The sequence below is a fragment of the Ranitomeya variabilis genome, chromosome 3, assembly GCF_051348905.1.
Source record: "Ranitomeya variabilis isolate aRanVar5 chromosome 3, aRanVar5.hap1, whole genome shotgun sequence".
Taxonomy (NCBI): Eukaryota; Metazoa; Chordata; class Amphibia; order Anura; family Dendrobatidae; genus Ranitomeya; species Ranitomeya variabilis.
This window is the reverse complement of record NC_135234.1, coordinates 629459760-629475419: the sequence shown is the minus strand read 5'-3', so window position 1 is coordinate 629475419 and position 15660 is coordinate 629459760. Positions and strand designations below refer to the sequence as shown.

The following is a 15660-nucleotide window of genomic DNA, read 5'->3' as shown; positions in this document are numbered from 1 at the left end:
AAAATCTGCACGAAACTGGGAACGTGCTGCAGATTTTCAAATACAGTCATGGCCGAACATGTTGGCACCCATGAAATTGATTTCCCCCAGAAAGTTACTGTAATTCCACAAGTTTATTTTGTTTGTGTATTGGAACAAAAAAAAACAAAAAGCCGGATTACTCACCGGTAATGCTCTTTTAATGAGTCCACGACAGCACCCCACATGAGAGAGAGGGATCCGCCCCATAGGAACAGGAAACCTACAGAATAAAAGGAGGCGGTCCCCTCTCCCCCTCAGTTTAGTTTACAGAGTAAAAAAGGGAACCGCCAAAGCTTTAGTATTAATTCTTATTCAGCAAAAATATCTTAAACTCTATACAACCATTATTTGTGAATTTAAAAGGAAGAGCTGTGCATAACTTAGGGAGGGTAGTAAATGGGTGCTGTCGTGGACTCATTAAAAGAGCATTACCGGTGAGTAATCCGGCTTTTTACCCTTCGCCACGACAGCACCCCACATGAGAGATTTTCAGAGATTCATTATTTGGGTGGGATTACTGTATTAAGAACAGCTCTACCAAAGGTCAGATCAGAAGATGTAGATAGATCAAGTCTATAATGGTTGTAAAAGGTAGAAGGTGTAGACCAAGTTGCGGCCTTACATATTAAATGGATCGGTACGTCCGCTTGTTCCGCCCAGGAGGAAGCCATGGCTCGTGTCGAGTGCGCTTTAATACCCGCTGGAGGAATCTCGCCTTTTGATGTATAGGCCAAGCAGATAGCATCTCTGATCCATCGAGATATGGTAGCTCTCGTGACCCCATGTCCTTTCTTGTGGCCCTGAAAGGAGATAAACAGAGCCCTACTCTCCCTCCATGTCTGACACCTTTCTATATAGGTCAGGATGGCTCTTCTGACATCTAAGGTGTGGAATTTATGCTCTTCTGGAGTTACAGGTGGATCAAAAAAGGAAGGGAGAAATATCTCTTGGGACCTGTGGTAGGTGGACGCTACCTTAGGGAGGTATGAGGGGTCTGGTTTTAGGACTATCCGATCCTGGAATATCAGTAAGAAGGGTGGGTCTACTGATAGGGCCTGGATGTCGCTAACCCGTCTAGCTGAGGTTAGGGCTACCAAGAGGGCTACTTTATATGTCAGGATTTTTAAAGGTATTGAATCTAGTGGCTCAAATGGGGAGCTAGTTAAAGCCTCTAGCACTAGATTTAAATCCCACGGGGGTAGACGGGGGATATGGACCGGTTTACTACGTTCACAAGATTTTATGAATCTGGAGATCCACCTATTAGCTGCTATATTGCATCCATATAGGGCTCCTAATGCCGAGACCTGAACTCTCAAGGTATTTACAGATAATCCTAACTCTCGGCCTTTCTGCAAGAACTCTAAAATAGGTGTGATTGGAACTTGCTTAGTGAACGGTACTGCGTGAAAGTCTAAAAATTTATTCCATACCCTACTATATATTAGGGTGGTAGATCTTTTCCTGCTCAATAAGAGGGTGTTAACTAGTTCTGCTGAGAACCCTCTTGATCTTAGTAGTTGCCTCTCAAATTCCACGCCGTCAAGTGAAGACCTTTCACTTGCGGGTGGAAAAAGGGGCCTTGGGACAGCAGTTCCTTGTCTGATGGGAGGATCCATGGATCGCATAGGCACATGGTCTGGAGACAAGAGAACCATGGTCTTTTCGGCCAGAATGGTGCAATGAGGATCACTCTTGCTTGTTCTCTCCTGATTTTTCTGATCACTAGAGGAATCAGAGACATTGGAGGAAAGGCATATGCCAGCTGGAACCTCCAAGGATGGTGGAGAGAGTCCAACATATCTGGGTGATCCATGACGTTCAGGGAAGCGAACCTTTTTACTTGCCGGTTGTCTCTTGTGGCAAATAGGTCGATTTGTGGTATCCCCCATGACTCTGTTATCACACTGAATATGGATCTGTTTAAGGTCCATTCCCCTTGACGTAGCTCGTTTCGGCTGAGGTAGTCTGCCCTGATGTTTTCTACACCTCTGATATGCAGGGCTGTTAGGGATGTTAGATGAGTCTCTGCCAGCTGAAAGATGTCTGCAGCTATGGTCATTAGACTTCCTGATCTTGTGCCACCCTGACGATTCACATATGCCACTGTGGTGGAATTGTCCGAGTAAATTCTTACATCTGCTCCTTGAATCTGCGGAAGAAAGTGATTTAAGGCACATTCTACCGCTTTTAACTCCTTCCAATTGGAGGAACATGACAATTCTGCCTGGTCCCAAGTATCTTGGGCCAGACTGTTTTTCATATGTGCTCCCCACCCAATAGGGCTGGCGTCAGTGGTAATTATTTTAGACGGGTCTATTATCCATGGCACACCCTCTGAGAGGTGGTCCATGTCTAGCCACCAGGATAGTGATTCTAAGACATCTTTGGAAAGAGTTATTTTGCTTTCTAGATGTCCGTTTTTACCCTGAGCCGACAATACCTCATACTGTAATTGACGAGTATGAAATTGTGCCCATGGTACAGCAGGGATACATGATGATAATGACCCCAGTAAGGACATGCTCTTCCTTAGTGTCATGTAGGGGTTGCGTATTGCGTCTGATACCCTTGATTGTATAGTCAGTTTCTTTGCCTGGGGGAGGAAGCATCTCTGACTTACTGAGTCTAGCTGGATTCCTAGAAATGTCTGGACGGTTTCTGGATTCAGCCGGGATTTTTCGAAGTTGATGATCCAACCTAACTCCTGTAGGGACGAGATCGTGTTAGATAGACGAGTTTTACACTGAAGCATGGAATTTCCCACCACTAGAAAGTCATCTAGGTAGGGTATTATCAAGGTATCTTGTTGACGTAGATGAGCCATTACTTCTAATATCACCTTAGTGAAGATGCGGGGAGCCATAGAAAGCCCAAATGGCATTGCAACATACTGAAAGTGACGAACCTGTCCTTCCAGGATGACTGCTACCCTTAGATACTTTTGATGTTCCGGATGTATGGGAAGATGATAATAAGCATCCTTTAAGTCTATTCCGGCCATGACACACCTAGGAAACAAGAGTTTTATGGTTGAACTAATAGATTCCATTTTGAAGGTATGATTACGCAGGAAGGCATTTAACCTCTTGAGGTTTATGATGGTTCTAAATGAACCATCAGGCTTATTGATCAAGAATAAAGGGGAATAGAACCCCCTCCCTTCTTGGTCTTGGGGAACTTCTATCAGGACTTTTTTAGACAGAAGAGATAGGATCTCTGATTCCAGAGCCCTTTGTTGGTCTTGACCTTTTGGAGATGTTACTATAAAGGAATCCCAAGGGATTCGCTCAAATTCCAATTTTAGGCCGTATTGTACAATGTCCAGAATCCACTGGCTGGATGTTATTTGTTCCCATCTGGGGAAGAAGAATTTCAATCTGCCGCCTACCTCCTGGTTAGCGGTATTTGCGTTTCGGGTTATGGGACCCGCTAAAAAAAGCATCTTTTTGCTTCGGGTCCTTCGATTCCCATCGCTCCCTTTGTTCGAACGGCTTGTTCCTGGTAAAGGGACGTCTTTTGAAGGCTCTCCTGTAGGATGGAAGATACTGGTTAGGGAAGCCTTTTTTCCTTTCACCTGCTTTACTTAGGAGCTCATCCAGTGCTTTTCCGAAAAGGAACTCACCCTGGCAGGGGATCGCACAAAGTTTTGCTTTGGCCTGTGCGTCCCCTTTCCAGTTCTTTAGCCAGAGTGCTCGCCGGGCTGTGTTCACTAGGCCGGCTGACCTGGCTGCTAGGCGTAGCGAGTCCACAGAGGCATCAGCCAGGAATGCTACTGCTTCTTTGATTAGAGGGAATTTCGGCAGGATTGACTCTCTCGAAGTTCTACCTCTAATCTGTTCCTCCAATTGCTCCATCCACACTAGCAGTGACCTTGCAGTGCAGGTGCTGGATATGGCGGGTCTGAACGCCCCCGTGTTGGCTTCCCACGACCTTTTTAGTAAAGCTTCCGCTTTACGATCCAGCGGGTCTGTCAGGACTCCTGAATCTTCCACCGGTAAGACCGACTGTTTGGTTGTGGAGGCTACAGCGGCATCCACCTTCGGCACCTTTGACCAGGTATTTAGTTCCTCGTCACTGAAGGGATAGCGTCTTTTAGAGGATGATGGTAGAAAACCTCTATTTTGCTTATCCCACTCTTTTTTTACTATTTCTTTAATAGTTTTTATGACGGGGAAGGACCTACGTTTTTTCTGTCCTAACCCCGCGAACATGATGTCCTGAGCCGTTTTACTTCCTTTCTCCTCTGAGCACCCCATCGTGCTTCTGACCGATTTTATTAAATTGTCCACACTGCTGTTGGGAAGACAAAGTCCTCCTTCAGCCTCGGATGAGCTCGGCTGGGATTCCGCTTCGTCTGAGGATATACATACGTCCTCTGACTGTGAACTGCTCGGAGATTTGGACCTACTAGGCTGACGGGTACTGGTAGTACTAGTCTGCGCCAACCCCTGCATTTCTTCCCGGATTATAGCTCGGACATCTGACGGAGTCATTATGTTTTCCTGTCGTAAGGTTTGCACGATACACTCCGAACATAGTTTTTTGACATAATCATCCGGGAGGGGCTGTGTACATAAAGCACATTCCTTGTGCTTGGACTTGTGTGTCCTTTTCTTAGTCTAGAGGAAGGATACAGGAGGAACATATATCAGCATATAGGAAGAGACTCTTTCAAAAACTCACCCAGTGAAGCTGACAGGTACCGGTTCTGGAGGCGGATTTCGTTTGGTGGTAGAACCCTTCCCTGGAGGTCGATCACCACTCTTTGTGCTGCTCCTAGCGCTCCTCTCCTTGCTAGGAGAACGCTGTTGCACTGCGGGCAAGTGCGCATCGTCAGCCGGTGAAGCCATCTTACACACACCGGCCCGACGCTAGCGCTGCATTTTTAAAACTGCCGCCCATTCTCCTGCCTCCCCGGACCAACCCGGAAGTGCTCCAGCGACTTCCGGGTTAGACGCGCCGCTCTTACTCACCATGCGGCGGCTAGGGATATTAAGCCGGCCGCTGCAGCGCGCGCGTCCTCACGGTGCCGGGCGGACCCACGGTGACCGGACCCGGACCGTGGATGTTTGGCCAGACGAGGGGGGAGGCTGCAAGCAGGGGCTCCCCCGCCGCTGCTTCTGGAACCGCAGCCCCTGCCGTTCCCACAGACACCGACGCAGGCGGGTGCATGGCCCAGGGATCCTCTTCATCTGTAGGTAAGCCGGGTCCCTGTAGGAACAGGAAACCTAAACTGAGGGGGAGAGGGGACCGCCTCCTTTTATTCTGTAGGTTTCCTGTTCCTATGGGGCGGATCCCTCTCTCTCATGTGGGGTGCTGTCGTGGCGAAGGGTAAAAAACAAATTGGACATATTTCAAACAAAATGCCAAAAGGTGACAAAACATGTCACGCTGCAGCACCTTTCCGAAATTGTGGGTGAACAACTTTAACTGTTTCAGGAATATGATGCTTGTTCAAACTTGTGTGTAGCAAGTAACCAGAGTGGACGATATACAAATCACATCTAAAACCAGATAAAAAGTGGAGAGGTTGACTCAATGTTTGCATTCTGTGTGCCACACTAAGCACAGAGAACAGAAAGAAGAAGAGAACCAAAATGGTTGAATAATATCAACAATCTCAATGTTACAAGTCCATCACCAGAGCTCTTGATTTCCTTTGTCCACGGTGCGCAACATAATCAAGATGTTTACAGCCCATCACACTGTAGTTAGTCTCCCCGGACGTGGACAGTTGGGGAAAGAAAAAAAAAAAAAAAATTGATGAAAGGTTGCAACGCAGGATATTCCGGAAGGTATCATTGTAATCAGTATAATGGCACCGACCTGACACTGTAGGTTACTGTGCACAATCCTGCGGAGGTTCCCTTTAAAGGGAATATGGGACAAGCTATTACTTTGTGCATACAGGCAATAGAATAGTTAAATGGAACCTGTCACCCCCAAAATCAAAGGCGAGCCAAGCACACCGTCATCAGGGGCTTATCTACAGCATTGTGTAATGCTGTAAATAAGCCCCGATGTATCCTGAAAGAGGAGAAAGAGGTTAGATTATACTCACCCAGGGGCGGTCCCGTTGCGGTTTTGGTCCGATGGGCATCGCGGTCCGGTCCGGGGCCTCCCATCTTCTTACGATGACGTCCTCTTATAATCCCGCTGCGGCTCCGGCGTACTGTCTGCCCTGTTGAGGGCAGAGCAAAGTACTGCAGTGCGCAGGCGCCGGGAAAGGTCAGAGAGGCCTAACACCTGCGCACTGCAGTACTTTGCTCTGCCCTCAATAGGGCAGACAAAGTACGCTGGAGCCGCAGCGTGAAGACAAGAGGACGTCATCCTATGAAGATTGGAGGCCCAGACCGTGACGCCCATCGGACCGGACCGCAGCGGGACCGCGCCCCCCCGGTGAGTATAATCTAACCTCTTTTTCTCATCTTTAAGGATACATCAGGGGCTTATCTACAGCATTACAGAATGCTGTAGATAAGCCCCTGATAACGGTGGGCTTAGATCACCTTCGATTTTGGGGGTGACAGGTTCCCTTTAAGCTACTCTTACCTGTACACCTCATAGCTGTGGTCTAGAGGTTGAGAAATGCACTTTTAAATTTTTTATGTTAATGATTTCTTCCAGGCTTCGGGGCAAGCGGTGCTGGAGGAAATCCCTGCTTCCCCTTCATTATAATATCACCCCCTCCCATCCATGTCACGCTGACCTGTGATGTGCAGCTGCGGCGATGTAATCATGCAGCATACAATTACGCAGTTATGGGTGCCTTATCTTCCCTTCTATGGGCAGTGTCAACATCATCCTGCTCCTACACAGGCAATTCAGTACTACTACGCAGCGACTCACTGGCGCCTCAGAAGCAGGACGAAGACACTGCCCAGAGAAGGATGGATAAGGTACCCATAAAATCACAGAGAAAAAAGCAGAGATGATTACCTGCTGAAGCCTTCAAACAAATGCACTATCAGGGTGCAGCGGACCCGATAAATGATGGCAAAAACACGGGTGCAAAAAATACCGATGAAACAACCACTTTCAATCCAGTGTTGGCTATTTGGCATTAGTGCACAAAAAGATAAGCGATAATAGTCTGTATGTGGCATTGTTCACACAGGCAATGCAGAGCATCTGGTTTACAGCCTATTACTAACGCACATACAGACTATTATCGCTTATCTTTTTGTGCACTAATGCCAAACAGCCAACACTGGATTGAAATACGTAAGCTACTTACCGGTAGCGGTGTTTTTTCAGGAGCCCATGACAGCACTACGAGAGGGGATCCGCCCTTCAGGGACAGGAAACCTACAGACATAAAAGGGCGGTACCTATCTCCCGCATCAGTTGGTTCCAGAGCATGAGAGGACCCCCTTGGTTAGTAACACAGTTACAGCATAAATTATAGTACAATTCATCATGTGAATGAAAGTAGGATTTAAGAAAAAAAAATGAAAGTGTTGAGCCATCCGAGAAAGTATAGGGCAGGGAATATAAGGGTGCTGTCATGGGCTCCTGAAAAAACACCGCTACCGGTAAGTAGCTTACGTATTTATTCAGTCGCCATGACAGCACTATGAGAGACTTTCAGAGAAGAAAAGAAGATTTAGGGAGGGATAACTGCCTCAAGCACCCTTCTCCCAAACATGAGGTCGGAGGAGCCACCCAAATCCAATCTATAGTGCTTAAGAAAGGTAGATGGAGAAGACCATGTGGCTGATTTACAAATGTCTTCAATCGACACCTCTGATCTTTCCGCCCAGGATGTTGCCACGGCACGAGTGGAGTGAGCTTTTATACCTTCTAGGATCTCCATGCCACCTGCTGTATAAGCGAGAGAGATCGCCTCACTGATCCATCTGGCTAGTGTGTTTCTAGATACTCTAAGACCTTTCCTAACTCCCTTATAAGATATAAATAAGGAGTTATCTTTTTTCCAGGTATCTGTAACTGAAATATATTTAAGAAGACCTCTTCTTACATCTAAAGAATGAAATCTATATTCCTTATTAGTAGGATTAGAATAAAACGAAGGTAGCGCCACCTCTTGTAACCTATGAAATTTTGAAACAACTTTTGGAAGATAAAGGGGATCAGGTTTCATAACTCTATCCTCCCTAAACTGCATGTATGGAGGTTGTCTAGATAATTCTTGTAGATCACTAACCCTTCTTGCGGACGTGAGAGCAACTAAAAGGGCTGTTTTGACAGACAGGATTTTTATTGGGACAGTATCAATAGGTTTGAATGGGGCTTGTGTTAAGGCGGAGAGTACAAGATTTAGGTCCCAAGGAACTATTTTTTGCTTAATGACTGGTCTGGATCTTATAACTGCCTTGAAGAACCTGGATATCCAGTGATTGCTGGCTAAGTTAGAATTGTATAGCGCCCCCAGAGCCGACACTTGAACTCTGAGAGTGCTTGTGGCTAAGCCCATTTCTAGACCCTTTTGTAAGAATTCTAAAATTTGATTAATACAAGGTTCCTGGTCAATTTGTGCTCCTGAACTTGATAGGAATTTTTTCCAAACCCTGACAAAGGTTTGTCGTAGAGGTTTTTCTACTTTTTAGCAGTGTATTTACAAGATCCCGAGAAAACCCCTTCCCCCTTAGTGATGACCTCTCAAATTCCACACTGCTAGGTGTAAATTGGCTACTCGTGGATGGAGAACTGGGCACTGGGAGAGAAGATCTGGTAATTCTGGGAGAATCCATGGTTGGGTAATAGACATCTTCCTCAGCCAAGGAAACCACGACCTCCTGGGCCAGAACAGGGCTATCAGGAATACTCGGGCCTTGTCTTCCCGTATTTTCCTCAGAACTATAGGAATTAGGTTTAGAGGGGGAAAGGCACAAGCGAGACTGAAGTGCCTAGAGATTAGAAGAGCATCCACCGCATATGGGTTGTCTCTTGGATTTAAGGAACAGAATTGGTGTAGTTTTCAGTTTCCCTGGTTGGCAAAAAGATCTATTTCTGGACATCCCCATAAATGCACGATCTGATTGAAGATGGCCGGATTTAGTGACCAGTCCCCTTGTCTGAGTTTGTTGCGGCTTAGATAGTCGGCCACGGTATTGAGCTTTCCCTTTATGTGAAGAGCCGTAAGAGAAAGGCGATTCTCGGCCATCTCAAAAATACGATCTGCGACCTCCATTAATGAACCAGACCGCGTACCTCCTTGATGGTTAATATAGGCTACGGTTACCTGGTTGTCTGAGAACAGCCTGACGTGTCGACCCTGTAGGGGTATAAGAAAACTATTTAACGCTCGTTCTACCGCTAACAATTCTTTTAGATTGGATGATGAGTTTTGTTCAGACTGGGACCACAGACCCTGGACTCAATTATTCCCCAAGTGTGCCCCCCAACCCCTGGGGCTAGCATCTGTAGTTATTATCCGTGTTACATGATTCGTCCAGGGAACCCCTCTACGAAGATTTGGTATGTGTGTCCACCAATTTAATGAATGAATAGTTTCAATGGACAGTGAAAATTTGCTGTCAAGATGAGCTCCTAGCCGACGAGAATTCTGTAGGACATCCCACTGCAGTGTTCTGGTGTGATATTGAGCCCAGAGAACCGCCGGAATACAAGATGTAAGTGAACCCAAAAGTGACATCGCTCCTCTTACAGAGACTAATGGATTGCTAATCATTCTGGTGGCCAGCCGTTGAATACTATCCACTTTTGAATCCAGCAGGCGACATTCCTGCTGACTAGAGTCTATGACAAGACCCAAAAACTCTTGTGTTTTCAAGGGCTGTAAACGAGATTTTTTGATATTAATGATCCATCCTAATCTGTGCAACGCTGCTATCACCTTCCCTAATTGGTCTTTGCAATGTGACTCCGAATGTCCCACAATCAATAAATCATCTAGGTAGGGAATTATTAAGATGTTCTGTTCGTGAAGGTGCGCCATAACCTCTACCATTATCTTAGTAAATACACGGGGTGCAACTGCGACAACAAAGGGAAGTGCCTAATATTGAAAGTGTTCTACTGTGCCAGCAAGTGAAACCGCCACCCTAAGAAAACATTGATCTACATGGATTGGGACATGATAATAGGCATCTTTTAGATCCAAGACAACCATGAAGCAATTGTTAAAGAGAAGCTTTACTGCTGTCTTTACAGACTCCATTTTGAAGGACGGGACCAGCAAAAATTTATTCAGGCTTTTTAAGTTGATGATGGTACAAAATGATCCATCAGGTTTTTTGACCAGGAACAAAGGGGAATAGAACCCCTTACCTCTTTCTTTCGTGGGCACTTTAATCAGAACCCTTTGTTGCTGGAGTTCCTAAACTTCCGACTCAAGTGCCAATTGCTCTGCAGGGGAAGAACGGATAGGTGTCAGTTTAAATTTGTCCTGAGGAACTTGATAGAACTCAAACATCAGACCCCTTTCAATAATACTGAGAATCCATGGGCTATTGGTGATCTGTATCCAGGCCGGATGGTAGGCTAAAAGCCTACCCCCCCACCTGGTCCGTCAGTCATTGTGGCTTTCTAAAGTCCCGAGAGGAATTAAACATATATCCTCTACCTCTTCTCCTGTTGCTGTCATATCTGGTTGACTGTTTGAATCTCTGTTTGATCTTCTGCGGCTAGACCATCCCCTGTAATCCCATCTATAAAAGGGTCTTAAGAAAGGAAAACGCTTTTTATTGTCTCCTGCCTTTTCCAATAGTTCATCCAGAACTGTTCCAAACAAATGAGCTCCTTCACAGGGAATGCTACACAGTTTTGATCTGGCCTGTAAATCTCCTGGCCAACATTTTATCCACAGCGCTCTACGGGCTGCGTTAGACAGGGCTGAAGATCTGGCGGCCAGTTTAACAGAATCTGCCGACGCATCTGAAAGGAACATTGCTGCATCCTGAATTATAGGTATGGAAGATAAGATCTCATTTCTGGGAACTTTATTTTTGAGTTGATCCTCTAGGTGACCCAGCCACACCATTAACGACCGAGCTGTGCAAGTGGCTGCAACTGCTGGCTTTAGGGAACCTGCTGATGTTTCCCAAGCACCCTTAAGGAAGACGTCAGCTTTCCTATCCAGTGGGTCCTTTAGATTTCCTAAATCTTCGAATGGAAGAGGTTTTTTGCACGCCTTGGCCACTGCAGCATCTAGTTTCGGAGCCTTGTCCCATGAGGATGATGCTTACTCCTCAAATGGATACCTCCTTTTGAACGCTGGTGGAAGTGAACCCTTCCTTTCGGGTTTTTTCCATTCATTTGTAATCAATGTTTTTATCTTATCCACCACTGGAAAAGACCTTCTGGATTTCCGATCTATACCCTTGAACATTATATCTTGAATGGAGCATTCTGACTGGGTCTCCTCAATCCCCACTGTGTTGTTTACTGCTTTAACTAGGTGGTTAACCCTATTGAGTGACAGACAGGCCTGGCCGGATTCCAAGTCCCCCGAAGAGGAGGATGATGGGAGGGAATCTGAGCTCAGTTCACCCGAGTCTGAACCTATATCTGAGATTGGGGATGTAACTTCCTTCCTCTTTTTGGCATCCGTTTTCTGAGACCTGGATTTTATAGAACCTTGACTTCTTGTCTAACCATCTCTCTTAGCGTAGAAGTAAGGTCAGGGGCCTCTTCCTCAATTAAGTGTTGTATGCAGGATCTACATAATCTCCTTTTATGCCCATCTGGGAGCGGTTCCCCACACTCGGCACACTCCCTATGTTTGGCCTTGGTAACACATTTTCTCCCCTAGCAAGGAGAGAGGGAATATAAGGAGCGATAACAGTCAGTAAGTGAACTTTCACATAGATCACTTACCCAGCCCTGCATCGAGTGGTACAGTAGTTGGGGGGTCCTTCCTAGCCGGTGATTCTTTACGGCTTGAGGACTTGCTTGATCTTGACTTGTGTCTCTAACTCCACCAGCACGACTGCCACTAGAACGCCGCTGGGAGATTGCCTGAGACTCTTCCAAATCTTGAAGCTGCTGCTTGTCCAGCTGCGGTGCTCCCTCTGGCGATTCCATCTTAAGAATGGATCAGGAGCACCTTGCAGCAGTCATACCTTCTTTAAAAACCCCCAAGGTACCGCCCCCGGATGGGGGTCAGCAGGATCTCCAGGTGGCCTGCCCGGTACCATAAACTGAAAGGGCGTGCTCCCCTCCCTCAGGACCGCGCCCCTGTCGCCGACCAGTGAGACCCCCGCCCCTCCCTGGGCTCGAGCCCGGCTCGGATGCCGGAGCGCCGCTATCGGCCGGAACGGCGCTACTGCGCATGCCCCGCCGCGTCATCAAGCCGCGCCACCTAGTCGCATCATCCGGACACGCCCCTTCCGGTTGCGACCGCGGCTTTGCAAGCTGACACGCGACCGAGGACGCCAGCACCGCCCGGACCGACGCGCACACCCCCAGTAGGTAGCGGACAGACCCCAGAGGCCCCAGCAGGCGCGGACACCGAGGAGAGCCGCATACTCACCAGGTACCCGCGCGATGGACCACATCGGAAGCCAGCCCTTTATCTAAGGCTGCTTCCCCTGCTGTCACCGACACCAGGCAGTTTCCCTGCGGTGTGGTGCTTCCAGCACTCTGATTAGGCCAAGGTAGGGGACCCCCGCTACCTGCATCGGTCTGTCAGGAGTGGGACCTTCTTTTTCTTCGACCTTCATAATGCCTGCCTGAAGAGGTTCCCCTGTCAGGGACAGGAAACCAACTGATGCAAGAGAGAGGTACCGCCCTTTTATGTCTGTAGGTTTCCTGTCCCTGAAGAGCTGATCCCCTCTCTCGTAGTGCTGTCATGGCAACTGAATGAAGTGGTTGTTTCATCGGTATTTTTTGCACCTGTGTTTTTGCCATCATTTATCGGGTCCGCTGCACCCTGATAGTGCATTTGTTTGGAGGCTTCAGCAGGTAATCATCTCTGCTTTTTTCTCTGTGATTTTTTTCAATTTTAAGTCCTCTTTTTGTGTCTGTGAGCTTTTACATAAGGTACCCATAACTGTGCAAGTGCATGCGTGGGATTACAGCACCGTAACTGCACGTCACAGGTCAGGGTGATGTGCATAGCGGGGGTGGGTGCTACTGTAATGTTGAGAGGAGGCAGATTTCCTTCAGGCACTGCACACACCCCAGAGCCTGGAAGAAATTAATACCATAAAAGATTTATAAAGTGCATTTCTCAACATCTACACTGCAGCTATGAGGCATATATTTATAAACTTTATCAAAAGCAGTCATTTGGTTTTGATGTCCTGCGACAGGTAATACATGTGACATTAAACCTTATTCTTATGTTAATTAACAGTAGGAGCGAGTCAAAATACTAAATTCTGCTCAATATTAGATAAAAAATAACCAGAACTAAGTTTGTCCAATTGATTCAGTCCTCCATAACCATCACAGCAGCTCATGTGGCCACCTGGGAAAACCATTTGCCCAGCCCTGCTCTGTAGCATCATGCATATAACTAGGTGCTTTCCATATACCTTTTGGCTGCATGTTGGCGAAACAAGATATCCTGTCCAGATTGGAGGATGCGGACTGACATCTTAGCACAGCGTACATAGAACTTCTGACCATCTTCAAATAAAATATATAAATTGCAATGAGGAAAAAACAAAAGAAACTCTGTTTTTATCATTTCATACATACACATTGTAATATCAGTCTCAGAATTTAAACAAGCTAGAAATACAGATAGAAAAGATAATAGAAGAATTCTGACATCACCAAAGAAAGGAGGTTTGGAGAGTTATTCAAAACTACACGTAGTGTTATAATTATCACTCTGTCTTGCATAATTTGGACCATGTGGACATAGATGCAAATCCTTTCAGTGTAAGGCTATGTGCCCACGTTGCAGAAATGCTGCGGAAATGTCCGCAACTCCCTGCCGCGGGTAAAACGCATGCGGAATTCGCATGTATTTTCCCGCAAAACACAGGTGTTTTTAGCTTGCAGAATGCTTGTGTTTTCCACACGATTTGAAGCGTCGCTTGGAAAAGTAATTGACAGTTGGTCACACTTGTCAAATATAGTGCTTGACAAGTGTGACCAACTTTTTACTATTGATGCTGCCTATAGAATGTTAAAAAATAAAAAAAATATGGTTATTCTCACCATCCGACGGCCCCCGATCTCCTCAGCGGAACTCCCGGTAAGTTCCGTTCCCAGGGATTCTTTGCCTGAAGGACCTTTGTGACATTACAATCGCGTGACCGCAAAATCATCTCAGGTGATTCGCACAATGCAACCCTGGGAACAGAAGCCACCGCATGCACCGCTGAGAGGCGGGAGGACTCCAGGGGCCATCAGAAGGTAACTATACCCCTAATTTTTTTTTTCTTACAGAAATATGGTTCCCAAGGGCCTGGAGGAGAGTCTCTTCTCCTGCAGACCCTGGGTACCATCCGCACATGAAGCGCTCACTTTATGCATGGTGGGCGTAGCCACATGCGTAAAGTGAGCATTTCGATGCAATCTTATGGCTGCGGAATCACTGCGATTCCGCAAAAATAATGGACATGATGCAGATTTTACCGGTATGCGATTCCGCAGGTGGGAAAATCCGCAGCATGGGCACAGCAACTGCAGAATCCCTTAGGATTGCATGGGAATGCGGTTTTTAAGCGTTTCCGCTAAAGCAAAAAAAAACACTGCAGAAAGGCATAAAAAAACGCAACGTGGGCACACAGCCTAAAAAAGTGCTGTAAGCTGCAACCATATGTTGCCTAAGCCCAGTATCCAAAACTCCCAAATCCCTATACAAATATACATACACAGTGAAGGAAATAAGTATTTAATCCCTTGCTGATTTTGCAAGTTTGCCCACTAACAAAGTCATGAACAGTCTATAATTTTAAGGGTAGGTTAATTTTAACATTGAGAGATAGAATATCAAAAATAAAATCCAGAAAATCACATTGTATTAATTATATAAATTTACTAGCTGTCTAACGCTCGGCACGCTCACTGCTATCTAATTAACGCTGCTAGTGATTAAACTAAAGTAAATAATGACAACATTCAATAGCGCTTACGCAGGTGGTAAATTAACTTAAAATGAAGTTAATAATAATTAAAAATCAGAATAATACTAATACATTTTATTCAGTGTAAAATCAAAAGCAAACGGATTTGTGTGGTAATGTGTGGGGACGGAGCCTCGTGTGGTAATGTGTGGGGACGGAGCCTCGTGTGGTAATGTGTGAGGACGGAGCCTCGTGTGGTAATGTGTGGGGACGGAGCCTCGTGTGGTAATGTGTGAGGACGGAGCCTCGTGTGGTAATGTGTGAGGACGGAGCCTCGTGTGGTAATGTGTGGGGACGGAGCCTCGTGTGGTAATGTGTGAGGACGGAGCCTCGTGTGGTAATGTGTGAGGACGGAGCCTCGTGTGGTAATGTGTGGGGACGGAGCCTCGTGTGGTAATGTGTGGGGACGGAGCCTCGTGTGGTAATGTGTGGGGACGGAGCCTCGTGTGGTAATGTGTGGGGACGGAGCATGGTAATGTGCTGGGGGGGCGGGCATGTGTGTGGTAATGTGGTGGGGGACAGGATTGTGTGTGGTGATGGGGAGGGGTGGCGGGATTGTGTGTGGTAATGGGGTGGCGGGATTGTGTCGTAATGTGGTGGGGGGCGGGATTGTGTGTGGTAATGGGGG

General features: G+C 46.6%; 1 protein-coding gene across 3 annotated transcripts in view; it reads right to left on the bottom strand.

The window, feature by feature from the left end:
• TROAP (trophinin associated protein) overlaps positions 1-15660 on the bottom strand; it is a 111416-nt gene that overhangs the window by 66261 nt on the left and 29495 nt on the right. For all 3 annotated transcript variants that reach the window (XM_077297491.1, XM_077297490.1, XM_077297492.1), the window contains one exon: positions 13488-13581. In XM_077297491.1, coding sequence (XP_077153606.1) covers positions 13488-13581 — 94 coding nt within the window. The remainder of the gene's footprint in view (positions 1-13487; positions 13582-15660) is intronic.